Source organism: Podarcis filfolensis, assembly GCF_964270895.1.
Source record: "Podarcis filfolensis genome assembly, chromosome: 17".
Taxonomy (NCBI): Eukaryota; Metazoa; Chordata; class Lepidosauria; order Squamata; family Lacertidae; genus Podarcis; species Podarcis filfolensis.
In genome coordinates, this window is record NC_139621.1 from 14894502 (window position 1) to 14913511 (window position 19010).

General features: G+C 41.5%; 1 protein-coding gene and 1 long non-coding RNA gene across 2 annotated transcripts in view; one reads left to right on the forward strand and one right to left on the reverse strand.

Annotated features, from left to right (window-relative positions):
* Positions 1-19010, forward strand: part of LOC310753144 — a 356996-nt gene that overhangs the window by 305533 nt on the left and 32453 nt on the right. The gene's annotated exons all lie outside the window — the stretch shown is intronic.
* Positions 1-19010, reverse strand: part of ADAMTSL1 (ADAMTS like 1) — a 257528-nt gene that overhangs the window by 139678 nt on the left and 98840 nt on the right. The window contains exons 6-9 of the mRNA XM_083592741.1: positions 18524-18598; positions 15112-15269; positions 6575-6686; positions 2145-2283 (exon numbers count right to left, since the gene is read on the reverse strand). Coding sequence (XP_083448867.1) covers positions 2145-2283; positions 6575-6686; positions 15112-15269; positions 18524-18598 — 484 coding nt within the window. The remainder of the gene's footprint in view (positions 1-2144; positions 2284-6574; positions 6687-15111; positions 15270-18523; positions 18599-19010) is intronic.

Sequence of the window (19010 nt, forward strand, 5' to 3'; positions counted from 1 at the left end):
CGTCTTGTATAAGAGCAAAAATTACTTCCCTGACATCTGCCCAGAAGTTATTTTTCTCTTTCTTTTGATATGCATGCACCATGCAGCCACCTGTCTTAACATTTATGTATATGTAGTGTCAGGTTTTATATATATATATATATAAAACCAAACTGGAAAACAGCTTTGAAATCAGTTCCCAGAAACAAATGGCGTTTGTGAGCTCTAATATAATAAACATCAAGAAAGACAAACATTTAAAAATGAATGGCAAAAATAAATACCTAGGCATGTTTAATCTTTATTTTGCAGGCACCACTGACATTTTGAGTGGCCTGCCGTGTGTCTCCCTCTGCTTATGGTACACTGCAACTTGCAAATTTGTGAAAATGCACTTTTCTATTTACCCTGATAATTCAGGCTGGCACAACATGTAGACACCAGGTTGTACCTGTACGCAGCACATCAGTCGTATCTTGTGCTCAATAATGCCTGTTTCTGTTGCTCTGGGCAGGCCAGGGCACAGAGCTATCACGCTACCTACAACCAATATCTTAGGCAGGTCATAGCTAGCCGATTACAGTGTAACAGCAGAAAAGCAGAGGAATGCACAGGTTTGCTTTCCTTGCTCCTGTTAGTGCTACGGTTTATTATAAATCTGGTTCGTGGTCATGTTCTTTGCTGGAGGCCAATTCTGCCTTAATTGTTAACTTCTATTTTGCGCAATCTCTTTCCATATTGCTTATCCTTTTCAGGCAAATGTTTAACATCACTGAATGTTAAATGCCCTGCTCACTGTATTCTCAGAGCTCTTACTTTATCTGTTTTTTTTGGGGGGGGGGTCCTTGGGCCCTCAGCCCCTCCTAGATGGCACCCCTGGCTGAGTTAAAGAAAGCTGTCAAAGTGGGCTTTTGTGTTTAAAAGCTGTGAGCTCAGGTCAGGTCCTAGAGACAAATTCCTAAGCGCAGAATATGATCAGAGGCACCTGCGTCTTTGATTCTAACCGCATGTCTTTTGTATCTGATTCTGGCAGTTAGACTTTGAGGTTCTAGAAAAATAAAACCAAAGTAGTCCAACAAGCCTGAAGTCTGTCTCTCCCCTGCTCTAACGAGACCCAATTCTCGTTATTTTTCTGTGCTGGAAATTGATTTTTTTTTTAAAAAAAACCAAAACCAGAAACACACCATAAGGTCCCCAGCAGAAGAAGTGGGAACATTTAATCAAAGGCCAAAGGTGACAAGCAATAAAGCCGTGGTCAATACTTAATTTTCATGAAGTGCCCTTTTCAAATTGGAAGAATATAACATTCAATAATACAAGGTGGCTGGAATTTCATCTATGTTATCATTCTACTTCTATCAGTATTTTTCTCCTTTCAACCGTCAGAAACACTTGATGAAAACACAAACCAACAAACCTTCTCCTCATTGATAAAGTTGTGGATAAATGCCAGTGATATGGGATGGGCATTTCTCCAGAAAAGTTTCCACAGATATATCTCCCCCTACCCCCCCCCCTTGCTCAAATGAAAATTATCTTTTTCTGAAAATGCAGCTTCATAATGACTGGAAGAAGACCATTCAAAATTGGGGCAATTGCAAAGTTGTGAATTAGTTTTTGTTGCCCGGTAACCATCCCTAGGAAGCATATATAGTAAGTTTAACTGCGGAGCTCCTTCTCCGTGCTAAAATGAGCATATCTTTAGTTTTCAGTGACTCCATTCTTTCTTAAACTTTCGACAACATAAGGACAAGTGCAGTATGCTATTGATCTCTCTCTCACACATATATATATATATTTAAAAAATATAATTTCCAAGTGCATAACTAAATTACTTTGAATATCCCACTTTTCAGTGCAATCCTAAAAAACATGCCTACTCAGAGACATCAGCTACATTAACAACTCTTTCAAGAGTTGGCCACCACATCTACCTCAAAAATGCTGAATCAGATCCCAGTTAATTTACTATACTAGAACAGAAAATGTCCTGGGATTTCCCCCCCCCCGCCCCAATTCAAGATGTTCCGATCAATGTGGTTACATTAATTTGTACATGCCGGCTGGATAACAAGCTATTTGCAATCCTCTCAATATCTAAACAATAAATTAACTGGTCTGATTTTGCTCAGTGTAAACTATCTCAAAATTGTGAACGGACTTACCTGGCAGGGCAAGGATCCAGGTTGCACTCCTGAAGTTTTGGCTTTGGCTTGATGTTTTCAGGGTAGTAGTGGCAGTATTGATCAGAGACCACTCTATTGCTTCTCAGATCATAGCACTCAGCAGAAGTCAGCTGGTAACCTTAAAAAAAATCTAGACTCAGAAAAGACAAAGACAACTACGCAACTCTGAATTAACTCGCAGTGCTAAGGTTTGTGATACTGGGCTAAAATACTAACCAGAATGTACTTGCTAGCCTAAAAAGACCTTGCAAGTGGGTCTTAGGAATGTAAATATAGAATGTAGGAATGTAAACATTGTTCCAAATGTTCGTTTCTCTTTTGGTCACATGTATCACTAGAGCTAAGAGGCTAGGTACAAATTAACAAACCTACGTGGCTGAGTCGTGATGGGGTTTTTTAAAGGTATGAAATGCAGCTTTGGGAAACCATTGTTTAGAGACGCGAAGCAGTCGTGGAGAAGATGCTTAAGTCCTTTCTCACCTGCATCCAATCGTAACAGCTTCCCTCCACGTGGTTTCCAAAAATGTGACTGGAAGTCACTGTTAATTTCTCAGCTATCTGTAAAAATTTCATGTAAACACGTTCCCCCAATAATTATTTACACACACAAAATTAAAAAGGACAGGTGGTCCATTGCCCTACAATAACCTTAACTATTACATTGTCGCATATCTTGAGGCCTGAACAATTTATCAAGACAACAGGTGAAATCCTGTTCTGCTGTTCTGCTCATGAAATGGCTGTTGATCCAGGAGAGTCATTCCCTGATGGAAGAGAAGAGATGATTTTCTCTTATTCTCATTTCCCTACAGGCCCTTGACTCTCACCCACAATGTTTCGGAGGGTCCCCCCCCCAACCCTCTGAAACAGATTTCCAGGGTGTTCTGAGTCCTGCAGTGGGGAAAGGAGAACCGGCAAGAATTGCTTCCCCTTCTCTTGCATTGACAGACACCTTCACTGGATCAAGAGCTATTCTGCAAGTATAACAGCAGTATTGGATTTCGCCTATTGCTGAAGCCTTTCAAAAAGAAACATTCGAAAGTATCAGCTTCCCAGCTATTGTTTTATTCTGGGGATTTTATTTAATTCAAAGTCATTGCTGTATATAAAGTATAATTCAGAGTTAACAAAGGTCGGTGGATACTGTCGATGGCAGTTTCCTTGAGAGGAACAAGAAGTTTATAGAATGCCTGTCGTTGGCTCTTGCTTTTCTTAAGGTGGAAATTGATTCCTTTTGCCTCTTCTTGGTTAGCTGCATGCTGATGTCAACTGCAATATTATACGGTTCTCTTTTATAGAGGGTTAATGCCCTAGGCTGATTTCTGTACAACAACCTCGGATTCTTAAGCTTGGTGCTACAGAAATCTAAAATGATAAAGTAGTAAAAGCAAAGTGCAAACTTCCCCCGACTGCTCGTATCTTTCGGGTTGATTTATCGTTCCCCTTAAAGTCCAGCTTTTGCATTCTGCATTACGAGTCTCCATCTGAGCATTTCCTCCCTTTCCCCCTGTAATTTCCCATATGGGAGTATCGACTGTTGTGACCTAATTTCAATTACCAGATACCAGTTCTCTCTAGGTGCTGCTATCCTTGACCACAAAGATTGCATAACTCCCCTGGAGCCTTTCATGACAAGTCACTGTGACAATTCCTTTAATGAAATTATTTGAAAATCGTTGGAAGAGGCAAGGGGAAGTTCAAATCGCAGGCCTCTTCCCAGTGCACTAGGATTCAGGACGCCTGCATCACACACGTAGATCCCAATATCACACGGCAAGTTGTTAACTTTGCCCTTTCATTTGCCTTACTGCGTCCAATAAATTGGATCTCTTCCTCCAATCAAGTTGCAGAGCTGATGATGAGTTATGGAATCAAAAGCACATGCTGGATACATTAAAAGTAAAAACAAAAATATAGCTCCAAAAAGTATGCAAATAAATAGACCCTGTTTCTGTAATATGGCTAACTTCACCTATAGGGTGAAATTTAGGTGCATTTTTTTGTAAAAGGAACAGCTTGACAAATGAACGTGTTCAGTAGTTGTAACGGTATTGAACTTAATTCTCTCTTCAGGCCAACTTTCAAGATTATACTTTTCAACCAGGATTTGGAAAACACATAGGGGTGACATGGGTAGATCATGGCTGATATGCTTCTTTGTAAACCTGGAATGTCCCAAAGGAATTGTGCCATGCACATAGTCTGAAGATCGTCAGAAAAGCTTTGTGATATGTTTCCTCATATTCATATTGAACATTTCTGAAATTACTGAAAGCCATGACTTCAGTCCTCCTTTGGCAACTGCAAATACTTTCAGAACATGCATATATATCTATCTCTATATTTAACTTGGGATACAGGAACTGACTTTCTAAACAGAGAAGTAATCTGGGAAGGAGAGATGGTTTACAGTATAAGAGTGAAAAGCAAGTCATTAATCAGTGGTATTGATGCATCCTTGTGGACCACACTGGAGTTATAAATAGCAATGAACCACCTTCTATAATTATCCTCCACAGAAATAGACTTCCCTTGGGACAGATAACGCTGCAAATGAGATGCAGTGTTTTTGCCAGCATACCTGGGAAAAGACACACACCAGCAACTTGGAGAAAGGTTATATTTATTGAAACGTATCAAAATTTGAGGATCTGCAAACCAACAAGCTGATTCACCACATCAAAATATAGTCAGGACTGGGAAGCTCCCTGAGGGTTAAACTACCTCACGCCCAATGGGCAGGATAAGAGGCCTTGCCTGTGATGGAGTTGGAGAAAAGGATTCGAAGGAACCCTTCCTCATGCTCTGAAGGCCCTGGAAAGCTGAGGTCTGCATGCACACTGTGGTGTGGTTCAGCGTTCACCCCAGGATGCATGTCAGCAGAGTAAAAGGTGACTCAGAGCATCCTTAACCCAGCACTGCCTCATTTGATTACTCCTTAACTTTTGCCCAGGCTAATCGCCAATTAAACCAAATAAACAGCGCTACTCCAAACAAAACTCGCAGCAGCATGAAGCAGGCGAAAAAGAAGAGCCCAAGGGCGATTGAAAGGACTCCCTGACCCCCCAATTTCTACTTTGCCCCTTGAACAGGCAACTAGCAGGGTCCATACTGCATAGGGAGTTGGGTGGGTGCAGAAAAGAGAAACTGCAATATTTAGGGGGTGGAGGGAGCTCATAAGGCAAGTTCTTTACGGGGCCTAAATTTGGACGGGTAATCAGTGTAGCATTCTTGAACCTGTCCAATCCAAATTCTTAAGGCAGATTTTTTTCTGTACCGCCCTATGTCTCGAATGCAGCATTACGATTGGAGGCAAGTCTTCCCTCTGTAGAAGCTCAGTCCTGGCAAAGAACTCCGTCTAAATTTAAATCCACCTGGTCTACTGCCCTTAGTGACACAAGACCCCCATAAAAGTGCGTGGTTTAAAATTGTGCACCAAAAACTCCTCTCCTGTGGACTCCACCCACATGAGCTTCTCATGACAGGCTTTATTAAAGCAAAAAGGCTAATTGAACAGTGTCTGAAGGACTTAGAGCAACAGAACAATCTGGCCATTATAAAGAAATTCTGTCCTTGGTATGCCTTTCCCCTCCCTTCTCAGTCTGATTCCCTGGCACCATATTTGTATAAATTTACTATCCCAAAATACAGACGTGCCTTCAGACTGGCCATATTGGATGTGATGCCCTCTGCCGTACTTGAGGGCAGATACCAAAAGATTCCAACTGAGAACCGACTCTGCCCCTGTGGAGATGGCAATCTGGAAACAGTGGCTCATGTTCTCCTATCCTGTCCCCTTTATAAAGATCTGGGGAATGAGATCATCACCCCACTCTTACTTACCATCCCAGGCTGCCCATCTGAGGTCACATTGTTCTTTCTGTTATCAGATCAAAATGATCAGACAACAGCAAAGGTTGCTAGGTTTATCGAGGGTGCAATGAGATTAAGGACCACTATCTGAACGATAATCTTGGTCATTTGATTGCCCTTTTTAGCCATTGCTGTCTTTTTATTTGTATATATTGCTTGTTTTATGTTGCCATGGCCATTGGCTAATGTGAATAAAGTTTATTTTTTTATTTTCTCCTCCCCTCTCTGATTGGCAACAGAAGTCTTTTTCCTGGGGGAACTAAGATGTGGCAAATCAGCTCCCATGCTAATTGGGTGTGAATGGCATTTTCCTAGAGGTAGCTGTACTGTACAGAAGTACTAATCAGATACAAATCAACACTCCCCCTCCCACACAAGCAATTCCTAACAGGTGAAATCCATTCCAAGATGAAGAGTCAACAAGAGTTAATTCAGAATGAGCGAAACTCATTCCCATTTTTTTAAGCAACAACAACTTAACCTTATGTATATTGGTACAGAATGCAAATCACTATAAACAATGTTAAATTTATTACCTCCACCACAGGAAGCGGAACAAGGAAAGAAATCAGTTTCTCTCCATCGGTGAATAATAGGTTGGTAGAAAATAAACTGAACCGTACTGTCGGCAGCACCAGCGTAACGGATCTGAAAAGGAGAAACGCTGCAGGGTAAAGTTGAAAGGTATGTAGCACAGGTATCAAACACCTGTACAGGTCGCAAAATATAATAAAAAACACGGCTGGTAATATTCAGAGCAGGAGAAACATGTTACACCTTCTGCCGGAACTATGTCAAAATGTATATACAGAAGGATGCATATCAAAGTAAATTAGGCAAGCTTCGAATCCTAAAGCAACAAAACACCACCACCACAAACTGGCTTATAAGAATAAAACCAAATTTATTAGAATAATAGCTAGAATAGAGATAGACTTGTAGCCATTCAAGCAACAAACATACTAAGGTGCCTTGTTAAGATACAGTTGTACATTTATCCACTCCATGTTTACAGTATTTCCAGGCTTTATTTTGCACATGGCACCTTAGTATGTTTGTTGCTTGAGTGGGGTGGGGGACAGATACAAAACCAATTGCATTATATTTGGATTACTTATTTCTTCAGGAAGTAAGAGGAACGTAAGTACTAATAAAATAGCATTTTAGCTGGGGGAGGAAATGGGGGAACCAGGGCAGAAATGCTTCGGGATACGTTGAAAGATATAAGAGTTGCACTCTACTGAGGGAAAGCTGGTCTTTTTAAAATCAAGATAAACAGTGATGTCAAATTCCCCATTGGAATATATATGTGTGTGTGTGTGTGTGTGTGTGTGTACAGCTGTAGCAATGGAGGAGGCCTCTTGTACGGATTAATATCATTTTGTTGAACTTGCCATAAAAAGGATGTCCAAATCCTTGAAGTAGGGTGGTACATTAATCAAGTATGGATCTGAACTTAACGAAAAGCCCCACTGACTCTTGGGAACCAGAATGGTATCATGCTAGACGCTATTTGAAATCTCTTACTGGAATGTGCAGCAATGAAAGCTTTTGTGGCTTAGAGAGAGAGAGAGAGAGAGAGAGAGAGAGAGAGAGAGAAGGACCAACTACGTTGCCTGGACCTGAAAGGTCTCATGTGTGAGGTCCTAGCCAGAGCGTGATAAATGAGGAGAGAGATTACACAGGGACTAGTTGAAAGGGTTGAGTAGGTTCCACATCCCAAGTTGGGAAGACATAACAACCCAGATCCCCAAGGATTCTTGTCGTGTTGTCTGCTTGATTATCTGTCTTCTCTGACACAGAGAAAAGGCAGATGCAGATCAATCTATTGAAATAAGTGGGAAGTTATTCAGACAGCCAGGAATACACTGCAATTAATCACAGATGGAAAAATAACATTACTAGGTGAACGAGGCAAAAGAAATCAGTAAAAAAGAAAAAGAAAAGAAAGAGTGTTTATTGTTTCATAAAAGCTGCATAGGCTTTGGGAGAAGAAGAGACTATTATGATTACCGTGTTGTCAGAATTTTGTTTGACAAGAGGTTAGACCTGGGTTCTGCAGCCCAGAGGCAGGATCAGCTGTTGACTAGACACACATGTTGATTCTGCTGAAAGCTAAATGCTGTATCCTGCCTGCACACCCATTTTAAAACTTTGGACTACCTCTAAAAGCTGGGGGGAGAATCCACAAGCCAGGAAGCCGCGTCCCCATGTTGAAAAGGGAAGCATCTCTTCTCAATTCCACATTCTGACTCACGATGTCTCTCAAATGTAAGTGGTGCTCACTTCTGTCGTGAATTAGTAAAATGGATCAAGGGGCTGCCTCTTCATGTTGGTCTTATGATTAGTTGGGTGACTTTTTTATCTATTTTAAAGGTATTTTAATTTGTTGTTGTTTTGCACCCAGTCCAGAATACCTCCGGGCTAAAGGGAATAAAGAACTAATAGAAATAAATAAAACCAGGCAATTGCTGAGATGATACCAAAACACAATGGGTTTCTCCAGACACTCCATTGATTGAGCATTCATCCTGACTCAGGGGGATAAAAGGCTAAGGAATAAACTCAACGCAAATCCAGAGTGGAGTCCCTAAAATGGCTGGATTGGTGCTGGGTACGCCTCCTTCTGGCAACTCCTCCAGCCAAGCTGGTGCCAAACGTCTTGCTCTGCTTTCCTTTGGGCCCCCTCAGCAAGCCTGAGAGGCCTTTGTTACTATATTCCGTTCCACCTTAACAGATGTGTGGAGTTGTTGTATGTCACATGTCTGCTTACACTCCAGCACAGCTTGCTGGGAACTTCCGTTTTGTGTATAGCTTTTGCCTATGTCTCTTCCAGCACCATAATTCAAAAGCATCCATTCTTTGGCGATCAGCCTTCTTTATGGTCCAGCTCTCACTTCCATACATCACTACTGGGAAAACCATAGCTTTAACTATACGGACCTTTGTTGGCAAGGTGATGTCTCTGCTTTTTAATGATTATTATTACACCACCACAAATAATATCCACCAACGTTCCTAATTTGTTCTGCCTATTTTTTATTTTATTTTTTTGTGGCTAGTTGCACTATTGGCCATCCCAACATTGGTTTCAAAAACCCAAGTTCAAGGGAAAGTACAGATTCTAAATATATCTGTTAAATGCATTGTACGATGGAAAACACTAAAGAGTAATACTCTGCTCAGTTTATCGAAACCACACATGTTATGTGCTTAACACCCACCCACATTTGAAAAATGAAGTTTCTTTGAATCTGAAGGTACACAGTGGAAGCTGAGAGGAGCTCAGGATTCCTGGGGCATGTTCAAGACCCAGTAAGAAATTTTTTATATGGAAGCATTTTCATATGGAAATAAGCACCTGAATTTGGCGAGACTTCCTGATGAACTTGCTTAGGATCACTGCCGATGTCAGGAAACTTAAATAACGCAAATGGGTCCACTTAGCCCTGTGATTGCTTTGGTATCAAAGCCACATGATATAATATATATGTATATAAGAATGATCCAGGAAAGGAGGAAAGGAAGGAAGCACCCGAAGCAATCAATGTCTTCCCCTTTGTTTCTAAATGATTTATCCGTTTACTGCAGATGCTGAAAACAACTGTATGCCTAGGCACCAGCTATTCCTCCAATCCCTTGTGAGCTAATATATGTCCGCTTTGATCAAACTTCACACAGATCCATAAATAACAGGGCTCTTTGTGATAAACGCAATAAATAATCTTACGCTTGAAGCTATGATAGGAAATGGTGATTTGAAACATCTCTCTGGCAGTTAGTCACACTGAAAAACTTTTCGGTTTTAATCAGATAAGTTCACTTCCTTGTTGCTAAACAGAACTGTTTGGATTTTGGCAATTTACTCTTGCCTGTTGGAGTTTACAGTAGCCTGACCTAAGATGCACATTCTAAGGTTACATCTGCTGTTGTCTGGTTTAATCAAAATGACATATTAATCGAGTTTCGCTAGGTTATCATCAAATAGCCATCTTCAAAAGGGGTATGGTCAGGTTAAGAAGGAAGAAGTTTCCGCAAAGGAAAACACACTTCTAAAGAACTTGAAATTGCTTTCTTACGTGTTTTAGTATGGTGAATACAAAGGGATAGTCGCAGACTCAGGTCCATAGATGTATTAAATTGGTGGGGTGGAAGATTTCAGGTGCATGATGGAGTCAGAATTCAGCAACCACTGGCTGCATCATTCCTCACTCCTGACTGGCTGCATCTCCAGAGCAGTCCCAAAGAATCGGTTGATTTAGAATACTAATATTCCATTTTCACATGCACATAGACCCAAGCTCTGAACTTGGAATCCATGTTTGGATGTAATTTTGTGCATCTAAGAATGTTGAAAATGAGTTGAAAATGTCTGCCATCAGACCCTTTCAAAGATAAGGGGGAAAGACATAGCGGACTGACACTAAATACCGTACTTTTCTGTGTATAAGACTAGGTTTTTCCCCTTTAAAATCATGCAAAAAAGTGGGGGTCGTCTTATACATGGGTAGTGCATAGGGTGTTTGTTTGATTGGTTGCTGCCGTGGCTGTCAATGGCTATTGTGCGTGTTATTGGTTGCTGCATCAATGGGTGTTGTTGATTGGCCAACGCTGTGACAATTGGGCAGGCGATTGGCAGCATCTGCGTGCTGGTGAGTGATTTTCAGCATTCCCCCCCCTAAAAAATGCTCAACAACTTTTTGCCACATCTCCCCATTTTATGAAATTTCAGTCCCCAAAAATAGGGGGCATCTTATACATGGGGGCGTCTTATAGATGGAAAAGTACAGCAAGTACAGTTCTCCTAGTTTTTCTAAGGGTCTGTTCCTCAGAAAATAAGGAAACAAGGATTAATCACTATTACTAGATAAATATGCAAGTGTGGGATATATGCTTACAGACCCTCCAAGTGCCCCTATTTTCCCAGGGACAGTCCTGGATTTACAGAAGCCGTCCCAGTTTCTGATTTTGATCCCAGAATGTCCCGCTTTTATGTGACCCCTGAGCCAAGGAGATAAGTAACTATACAATGTTTAGAAGACATCTGAAGGCAGCCCTGTATAGGGAAGGTTTTTTTTAATGTTGAATGTTTTATTGTGTTTTTATATGTGCTGGAAGCTGCCCAGATGGACAGAGTGTTGCCCTATTTTCATCAGAGAAATGTTGGAGGGCATGTGCTTGGCTTTTTTTTTTTTTTGAGAAGCATGTAAGTGAGGAGTTCCTTGGACATGGTACTACAACACTGCCCCCACCCACAAAGCAATTATATCCATCTGCATTTGAGTTTCTGGGCTCCTCACACTGCAAGCACTCATGTCTCCAAGCAATTAATATGGCTGCCACTACAAGCGACACGGAATACCGTGTAAACACCAAATGCCCAATGCTACATGGCCGCTATTCTGCCTTTTAATTTTTGCTGCACCTGTGCACAAGGCTAGTTTTTAGTTGTTAATAAAAGTAAAATGTTAGGGCTGCACTGTTAATAATTATTCCCTAGGTCTAGCGGATCCTAGGAACTGTAACTGGGTGGTGGCAAGGAATTGCAAGTAGAAAATTATGAGTACGTCACCTGACTACAATTTCAGTAATTCACTGAGGGAAGCTATGACAGTGACAGGGATATAAAACCAATATATCTTTGTAGTAAAGGCCACCATGATGTAATACAACATTGCTTTAAATGTATTCACTAAGTGTATGGAAAATTCTTTCAGTTGCTGACCTGATCACACATACTACTATTGTTAAAAGTACTATATACTCTAAGGATTGTTTTCAGATACATTGCATTCTGCAATTCACAGCTAAAGGAACCTGTATTAGAAAAAAAAAGGAAATCTTTGGCACCTACATTCTGATCAGCAAATTCTCAGCTGAAACGAATGATATGTTTGCATAATTGAGATTACATCTAGTTAGGTCATCTCACTTTTCTAAATGGAAACATTCATAGTAAATGCTTTTAGAGAGAAAGGACATACCCCCCCTTCAATGATCAACCTTTTTATTACATTTTTGCTTAGTTCTGTTTGGTCCAGAATTGCCTTTCTGGAAAAGTAAATCAGGACACTCTGACAAGAACACAATTCAGCCAAGACTGATGGCAATAAACCGCAATGGCTCTTTAAATTTTCCTTTTGGACTTAGCAATAGCACTGTATAAAAGAGCTGTTGTAAGTTTAAAACAGTCAAAACACTAAGGAAGGGTTTCCCGAACTTGGGACTCCAGCTGGTTTTTTGGACTACAGTTCCCATCATCCCTGACCACTAGTCCTGCTAGCTAGGGATGATGGGAGTTGTCGTCCAAAAACAGCTGGAGACCCAAGTTTGGGGAAACCTGCACCAAGGGCAAGAAAAGATGCAGGTACCATAGTTTGACTACCAAGAACGCTTAAGAAAAAAAGTTAAGAAAAGACAGAGGACAAGTGGTTCATTCTGCTGTACTAAAGAACAGCCGATGACCTATGAACATGTGTGGATTTTGATGAAGAGTAGCTGAAAATGTTTAACATCCTGCCTGTTGGGCATTTTATTTGGCATGTGGCCACGGATGTGATTTTGAGCCTCCCACCCCACCTTCAAAAGGCCACATTTTTTCCCATCTCACACAAAGCATATCCAATCTTCATGCAAACATATGTCCTCTACCACAAATTGGTTGGAGGGTCCAATCCACATACCATGTACTGGACCCAGAAAATCCTATTGGCACTCCCACTTTTAATAAACACCTCTTTTGGTACCTTGTGTGAACTAACCTGAGATATACAGGTATAGTGAGGAATGCAAATTTAGTAATAATAATAATAATAATAATAATAATAATAATAAACTGGTTTTGCATTGGGAACATTTACTCAGCAGGACCAGATTGCTACATCTGGAGAGGGTTATGAAGGGCAGGTACCACACACCCAAAAAGTCCACAGACTTAATTCTATTCTATTTTCTTCAATTCAGTTTGATCCCATATTCTGCTTTCCATGCAACCATCTGCATTTCCATCTGCCACAAGGTCATCAGAATCAGCTCTCATCAAACACCCTCTGACATTGTATCCCACAATGAAAAATTTATGGTATCCTGGACACAATGCAATTTTTACAGCTTTACAGCTGAAATCCTTCAGGCCCTCTTGACCTACCTCCCCCCCCAAAAGGGGTTTTATTTTATTGTAATTCCCAAATGCTCACATTTGTCCCTGCAATTTCACCCCCTTCCCCTACAGAATGTGCACACTGCCTCCAGCAATGTGTTTTATATTACCTGGAAGAATAGGAAAGCACTAATGTGAGGAAACAACTTGATTCTTACAGCCAGCACTGCGCAGAGCAGAACTTCAAAATTATACAAATGACTTCTTGACCAAACTCAGCCTGCTCATCTTGAGAGTCTCGGGGTTTAGTTTTATATGCGTTTTACACCTTCTGTGAGACTGCAGAAGCATAAAAACCAGTGAATGATGAGCCTGAATCAGAGTCTAATTTGCCCACTTCAGCTTCATTTTATACTGACTCTTATTTTAGCCGGGATCTCATAACCAACCTGCCTTTTCCACAAGTGTTTCCTCTTCCACTCCATGAATTTGTTCATCCCTAAGAGCTTTGATTCTACTCTATTTAACATGACAATTTATCCATTAAGAAACAACACATGGAGCACTAGCAATAGCCTGCAACAACATATTTCCAATAAAAGTTTGCAACTCTTTGTACAGTGGTACCTCGGGTTACATACACTTCAGGTTACATATGCTTCAGGTTACAGACTCCGCCAACCCAGAAATGTACCTCAGGTTAAGAACTTTGCTTCAGGATGAGAACAGAAATTGGGCTGCGGCGGCACGGCAGCAGCGGGAGGCCCCATTAGCTAAAGTGGTGCTTCAGGTTAAGAACAGTTTCAGGTTAAGAACGGACCTCCGGAACGAATTAAGTAACCAGAGGTACCACTGTATAGCTATCTTCCTAACGACACACCCTCCCACCCACTACCCAATACTGAAGGAAAGCCCTTTTGGAGGGCTCACAGCTCTGATTCCTCAGAGGTGTGCAGGAGTAAAGATATAGGCAGCATATGCAACATAAATTTAAAGCCCATTTCACTACCTCCCAAAGAATTCTGGGAACCGCAGTTTGTTAAGGGTGCTGGGAATTGAAGCTAGTTCCCAGGCAGTGAGAGATTTTACTTTCTTGGGCTCCATGATCACTGCAGATGGTGATAGCGGTCACAAAACTAAAAGATGCCTCTTCTTGGGAGAAAAGCAATGACAAAAAGGTGCTTTTTAAGCACCTTAAAAAGCAGAGACATCACCTTGCCGACAAAGTTAAAGCTATGGTTTTCCCAGTAGCGATGTATGGAAATAAGAGCTGGACCATAAAGGCGGCTGATCGCCGAAGAATTGATGCTTTTGAATTATGGTGCTGGAGGAGATTCTTGAGAGTCCCATGGACTGCAAGAAGATCAAAACTATCCATTCTGAAGGAAATCAGCCCTGAGTGCTCACTGGAAGGACACATCCTGAAGCTGAGGCTCCAAGACTTTGGCCACCTCATGAGAAGAGAAGACTCCCTGGAAAAGACCCTGATGTTGGGAAAGACTGAGGGCACAAGAAGAAGGGGACAACAGAGGACGAGGTGGTTGGACAGTGTTCTCGAAGCTATCGGCATGAGTTTGACCAAGCTGCGTTAGGCAGTGGAAGACAGGAGTGCCTGGTGTGCTCTGGTCCATGGGGTCACAAAGAGTCGGTCATGACTAAACGACTAAATGACTAAACAACAACAACCCAGGATTCATTGGAATGGGATGAAATGTGCTTCGAATTTATGGCGTGTACATAGCTACATGCAGAGGGGCAGTCACTCTCTTTAATCCCAAACTATAAGCATTGAGGGTCAACGGGGACTTTCTCCCCACCTGATTTCATAGGAGATACCCCATCTCTATGTCAATCTTGGCAGAGAGCTGGAAGGATAAGTGGCCTTTTGATACACTGCTTTTGAAGTGAACTGCCCGTTGTTTCGCATCCCCCTTTCCTTAAAAAGAACAGCATGGTTTAGTCGTAGCTTCTCACCTTGACAGTGAAATCTGCAGTGAGGGGGCCAGGCATTCTCAGGATCTCTTTGTCCGGAAACTTCTGCAGGTCCACACTAGAATTGTCCACGAGGAATGAACCTGTGGAGCCGAGACTGTTTTCGCCTTTCAAACCTTGCAGCGTCTTGGTTTCCAAATCTGGCAAACACAACACATTTAAGAGGAGGGTGCGCTTGTTTTGGCAGCTCACGGAGAGAAAGCAAGCAAGCAAAACGATTAGTACTGGGAATGTCAAAGCACATTTGAAAGATATACTACGTTTTAAGGAAATGTCCTTTTTGCTGAGTTAGATGGATTTTCCCTCCGTTAATACGGAGCAGCTATTCATTTAAGTTGCCCTCACTAATGTCTATGCTTGTGAACATCTCTGTTAAGACCTGCACACAATTTTTTTCTACTTTATTCCAGTGTATTTTGGTCTCCTCTCTTTTTTCTATAGATTTATCTATTTGGGAGCCAGAAAAATTCCCAGTAGAATTAAGAAGGTGTTGTGTATATCTCTCTCTCTGTTTGTGTGTGTGTGTGTGCTGAGATTCCAAGTGGAAGTTGTACTCCTTCCTGGCCTCTTTCAGAATGAGATATAGAAGCATATAGAAAGGCTTTTATTCCAGTGCTAGCCAAGGAGAACAGAAAGCTCCAGCCAAAAAAGCTCCGCTGGTTGGCCAGGATGAACTCTGTTTTAATAATGCATTTTCCACAGCGATGCAAAATCCCCTTCTACATTTCATGCAAAACACACACGATTCTGCACCAGGCAGTTAAACGAATTACCTAACTGGTTCACCAGCACCAACCCCTTCCTTGGACTTAGGTTGCGTTGCTAGCCCCAGAATGTTTTGAGAACATGGAAATGCATAGCAGAGGGAGGAAAAAGGAGAACAAAACAGAAGGAATAAAAGAACAGTGGCTGGGTGAGTCATGGATAGGATCAGGGACGGGGAAGATGTTCCTTACAGAACCAAATTGTTGGCTCAATGCCCAAGGGCTCATCCCCATTCCCCCCAGGGTATTTAATCCATGATGCAATAAGACAAGGGCATGACAAGTCATGGTGCAGCACAGAAATATGACCTGTTAAATGAAAACAGCCTTAGGTGTCAATCAGCTAGGCTTGTTAGGGAATTTCTTTCAGTATCTTCACATTACCGAAGCTGAACCAGGCTCAGCGTAACAGAGCACACTGGTTTCTTGCCAGGAGAACACATTTATTGCAAACACATGACAAGATCATGATCTTGTGTAAAGTTTACTCCAGGATGACATTCACCATCTGCCTATTGCTTAGGAGTCATATTGGTCCTTCGGCTCACTTTGAATGAGCTCATCCAAGGCACTGCTTTACGTGGAGCTGATCTTCTTTTATTCTAAAACTCTTCGTGATGCACAATATTTATGATATCTCAGCTTCACTTGTGAAAGCATGGGTAGGTGTGTTTTGCTTTCTGTCTGATCTTCCATTTCACATATTTGTACTTTTCATTTCTCTCGACTGCTAAATAGCCTCACATAGCACTAGGCACGATTGGCAAGGGGAACGGGATAATTATTACGCACATGCAGAACCTTTGATAAACCAGTTAATATTATATGGCTGTAGCAAACACCCATAAACTATTAACCCTAGTCTGGTGTTTAGAGATTTACGGAGATCCAGTTCTCACATTGTAACATTTAAGTGACTATGCATCTAACCAGAATTTATTGCAGATTTCTTCTGTGGGCTTTCTAGAATCTTGAAAATCATGTTATATTGTTCCCTGAAAACCAAGGGGGAACTGCACCATTTTAACGGCCATGACGAATTCAGTTAATATGCATCTTTTCACCTGCTTTCAACATCTCTTCCCTGGTGTATATTTTGTTTGGTTCAATTACTGGGCGCTCTCTCTCTCTCTCTCTCTCTCTCTCTCTCTCTGTGTGTGTTTGTGTGTGTTCACAGCAGGTAAAAGGGATCATCCAACGTGTCACTGGCAACAAACTCAGCTGATCTAGATGCTACTTTCACCACAAGGTCGAAATTTTTATAGTGAATTCCCCACCTTCTTACTGTGTCATCACGAAACACAGCTCAAGATGTTAAGTCGGCAGGACCATAATGCAATGAGCTTCCCTCCGACTTTTATTACTGTGGGATATGGCTGAGGACTGTATGACTCACACAGCGACTTCGGCTTCTTGAGATGCGAGAAATTGTAGGCTTAAAGCAAGACAAATAGGGGTTGCCCCTTTAAAAATCCAGCATCATCTCATCATGAATTACCTGTTCTTTGGGGAGGGGATACAACCCATGTTTCAAACATGTTATCCTCCAAGTGAACCAACTCTATTCGGGTGTACTCTGAACTCTTGTCTTCCATCTCTGTATTTCATCATCTAATTCAATCCGTATCTCTAGGCCATGCTTCCTCAACCTCGGCCCTCCAGATGTTTTTGGCCTACAACTCCCATGATCCCTAGCTAGCAGGACCAGTGGTCAGGAATGATGGGAATTGTAATCTCAAAACATCTGGAGGGCCAAGGTTGAGGAAGCCTGCTGTAGGCCCTCAGGAACATATATGGCTGTTAATGATTTTGGCTCCCTCATTTGAGCTCATGAAAAGAAGCCAACTGGAGACTCTGCAAGTCAGGACCTTGTTGGAATATTTGCCTTCCATATCTGTTGCCATTCTGCTCAGACATCTTAAGCTGAGCTCGTGATATGATATACTACAAGCTCCTTGGGGATCTCCAGTGTATCTGCATTCCTTATGTCCCACCCTTATTAAACCATAATCTCTGCTCCACTGTCTTAGGCACTGGTATGCTGTCTTTGGGCAACATCCTTTAACAGCACAGTACAAAATGCACGTGTCTCCAAAGTCCAGAAATACCAAAGAAAACATATGAGCAAGAACACGTGTTAAGCTCATGAGCAGTGTGGTGCTTCAGCAGAGCAGAAGGAAAGCTGTATTCGCTGTATTCTCATCAACCAACACAATCTTTTCTATGGCAGTCCTTTGCATCAAGCTCGCTGGAAAATTAGTGTTTTATTTATGGGTTAAATTATAGCTTCTTATAATTGTGCAGCTAACTGATGCTCTTGGGAGTGGCGTTTGAGGATAGGGCTGACTCTTACATTGGGCAGGGGGGCAGGGGCAGAGAAGCTGTAGAGTTGTTTTTGTTTTTTTGTAAATACAGCTCCACAGCATATTATGAACATTTGACTATTATTGTGTAATTAACACATGCAATGCTGAAATAAGCTTCGAAGCATTTTTCATAGTGCAAAAACCAAGTTCATGTGAAGCATTCAATTGCAAATATATGCAATTAAAACACACAATTAAACAGCCCTGTTAAAACAAGACAGCAATTTAAAACGGGAGACCACGATAAAGTGTACTTTTACTCACAGAGATGATCAGGACCTTTCAGCACCAGGCGAACATGTCGACTTCCGTAGGGAATAACAACCACGGTATCATCCGCTGGGTGGGGGAAGAGGGAGGCAAAAAAACATACATGATCAACAAGCAAAGGAAGTGCCCAAACAAGCAGTGAAAACAGTTCTTCATGGGAAAATGGCAAGCCAAGTTTTGGGCCACCTAAAAAGACAAACATTCAAACCCAATGAACCCTGAAGAACAGCTATATATGAAACAATTATGCTCTGCTCTACCGTCTCACAGACTTTGTGTGTGCTGCGCTGCGAGACAAATAAATGCCCTTGTTTTCAAGGGAAAGCTATCACTTTAATTATACAGGGTTGCTTTGTAAAATAAACACTTATTACACGTCCATAGCAACAGATGCTCTTGCAGATATTAGGCTACAAACCAGCTGTTTACTGACTTTCTTGTGAGCCTCCTCAGAAATTTGACTGTGCATCTGTATTATCAT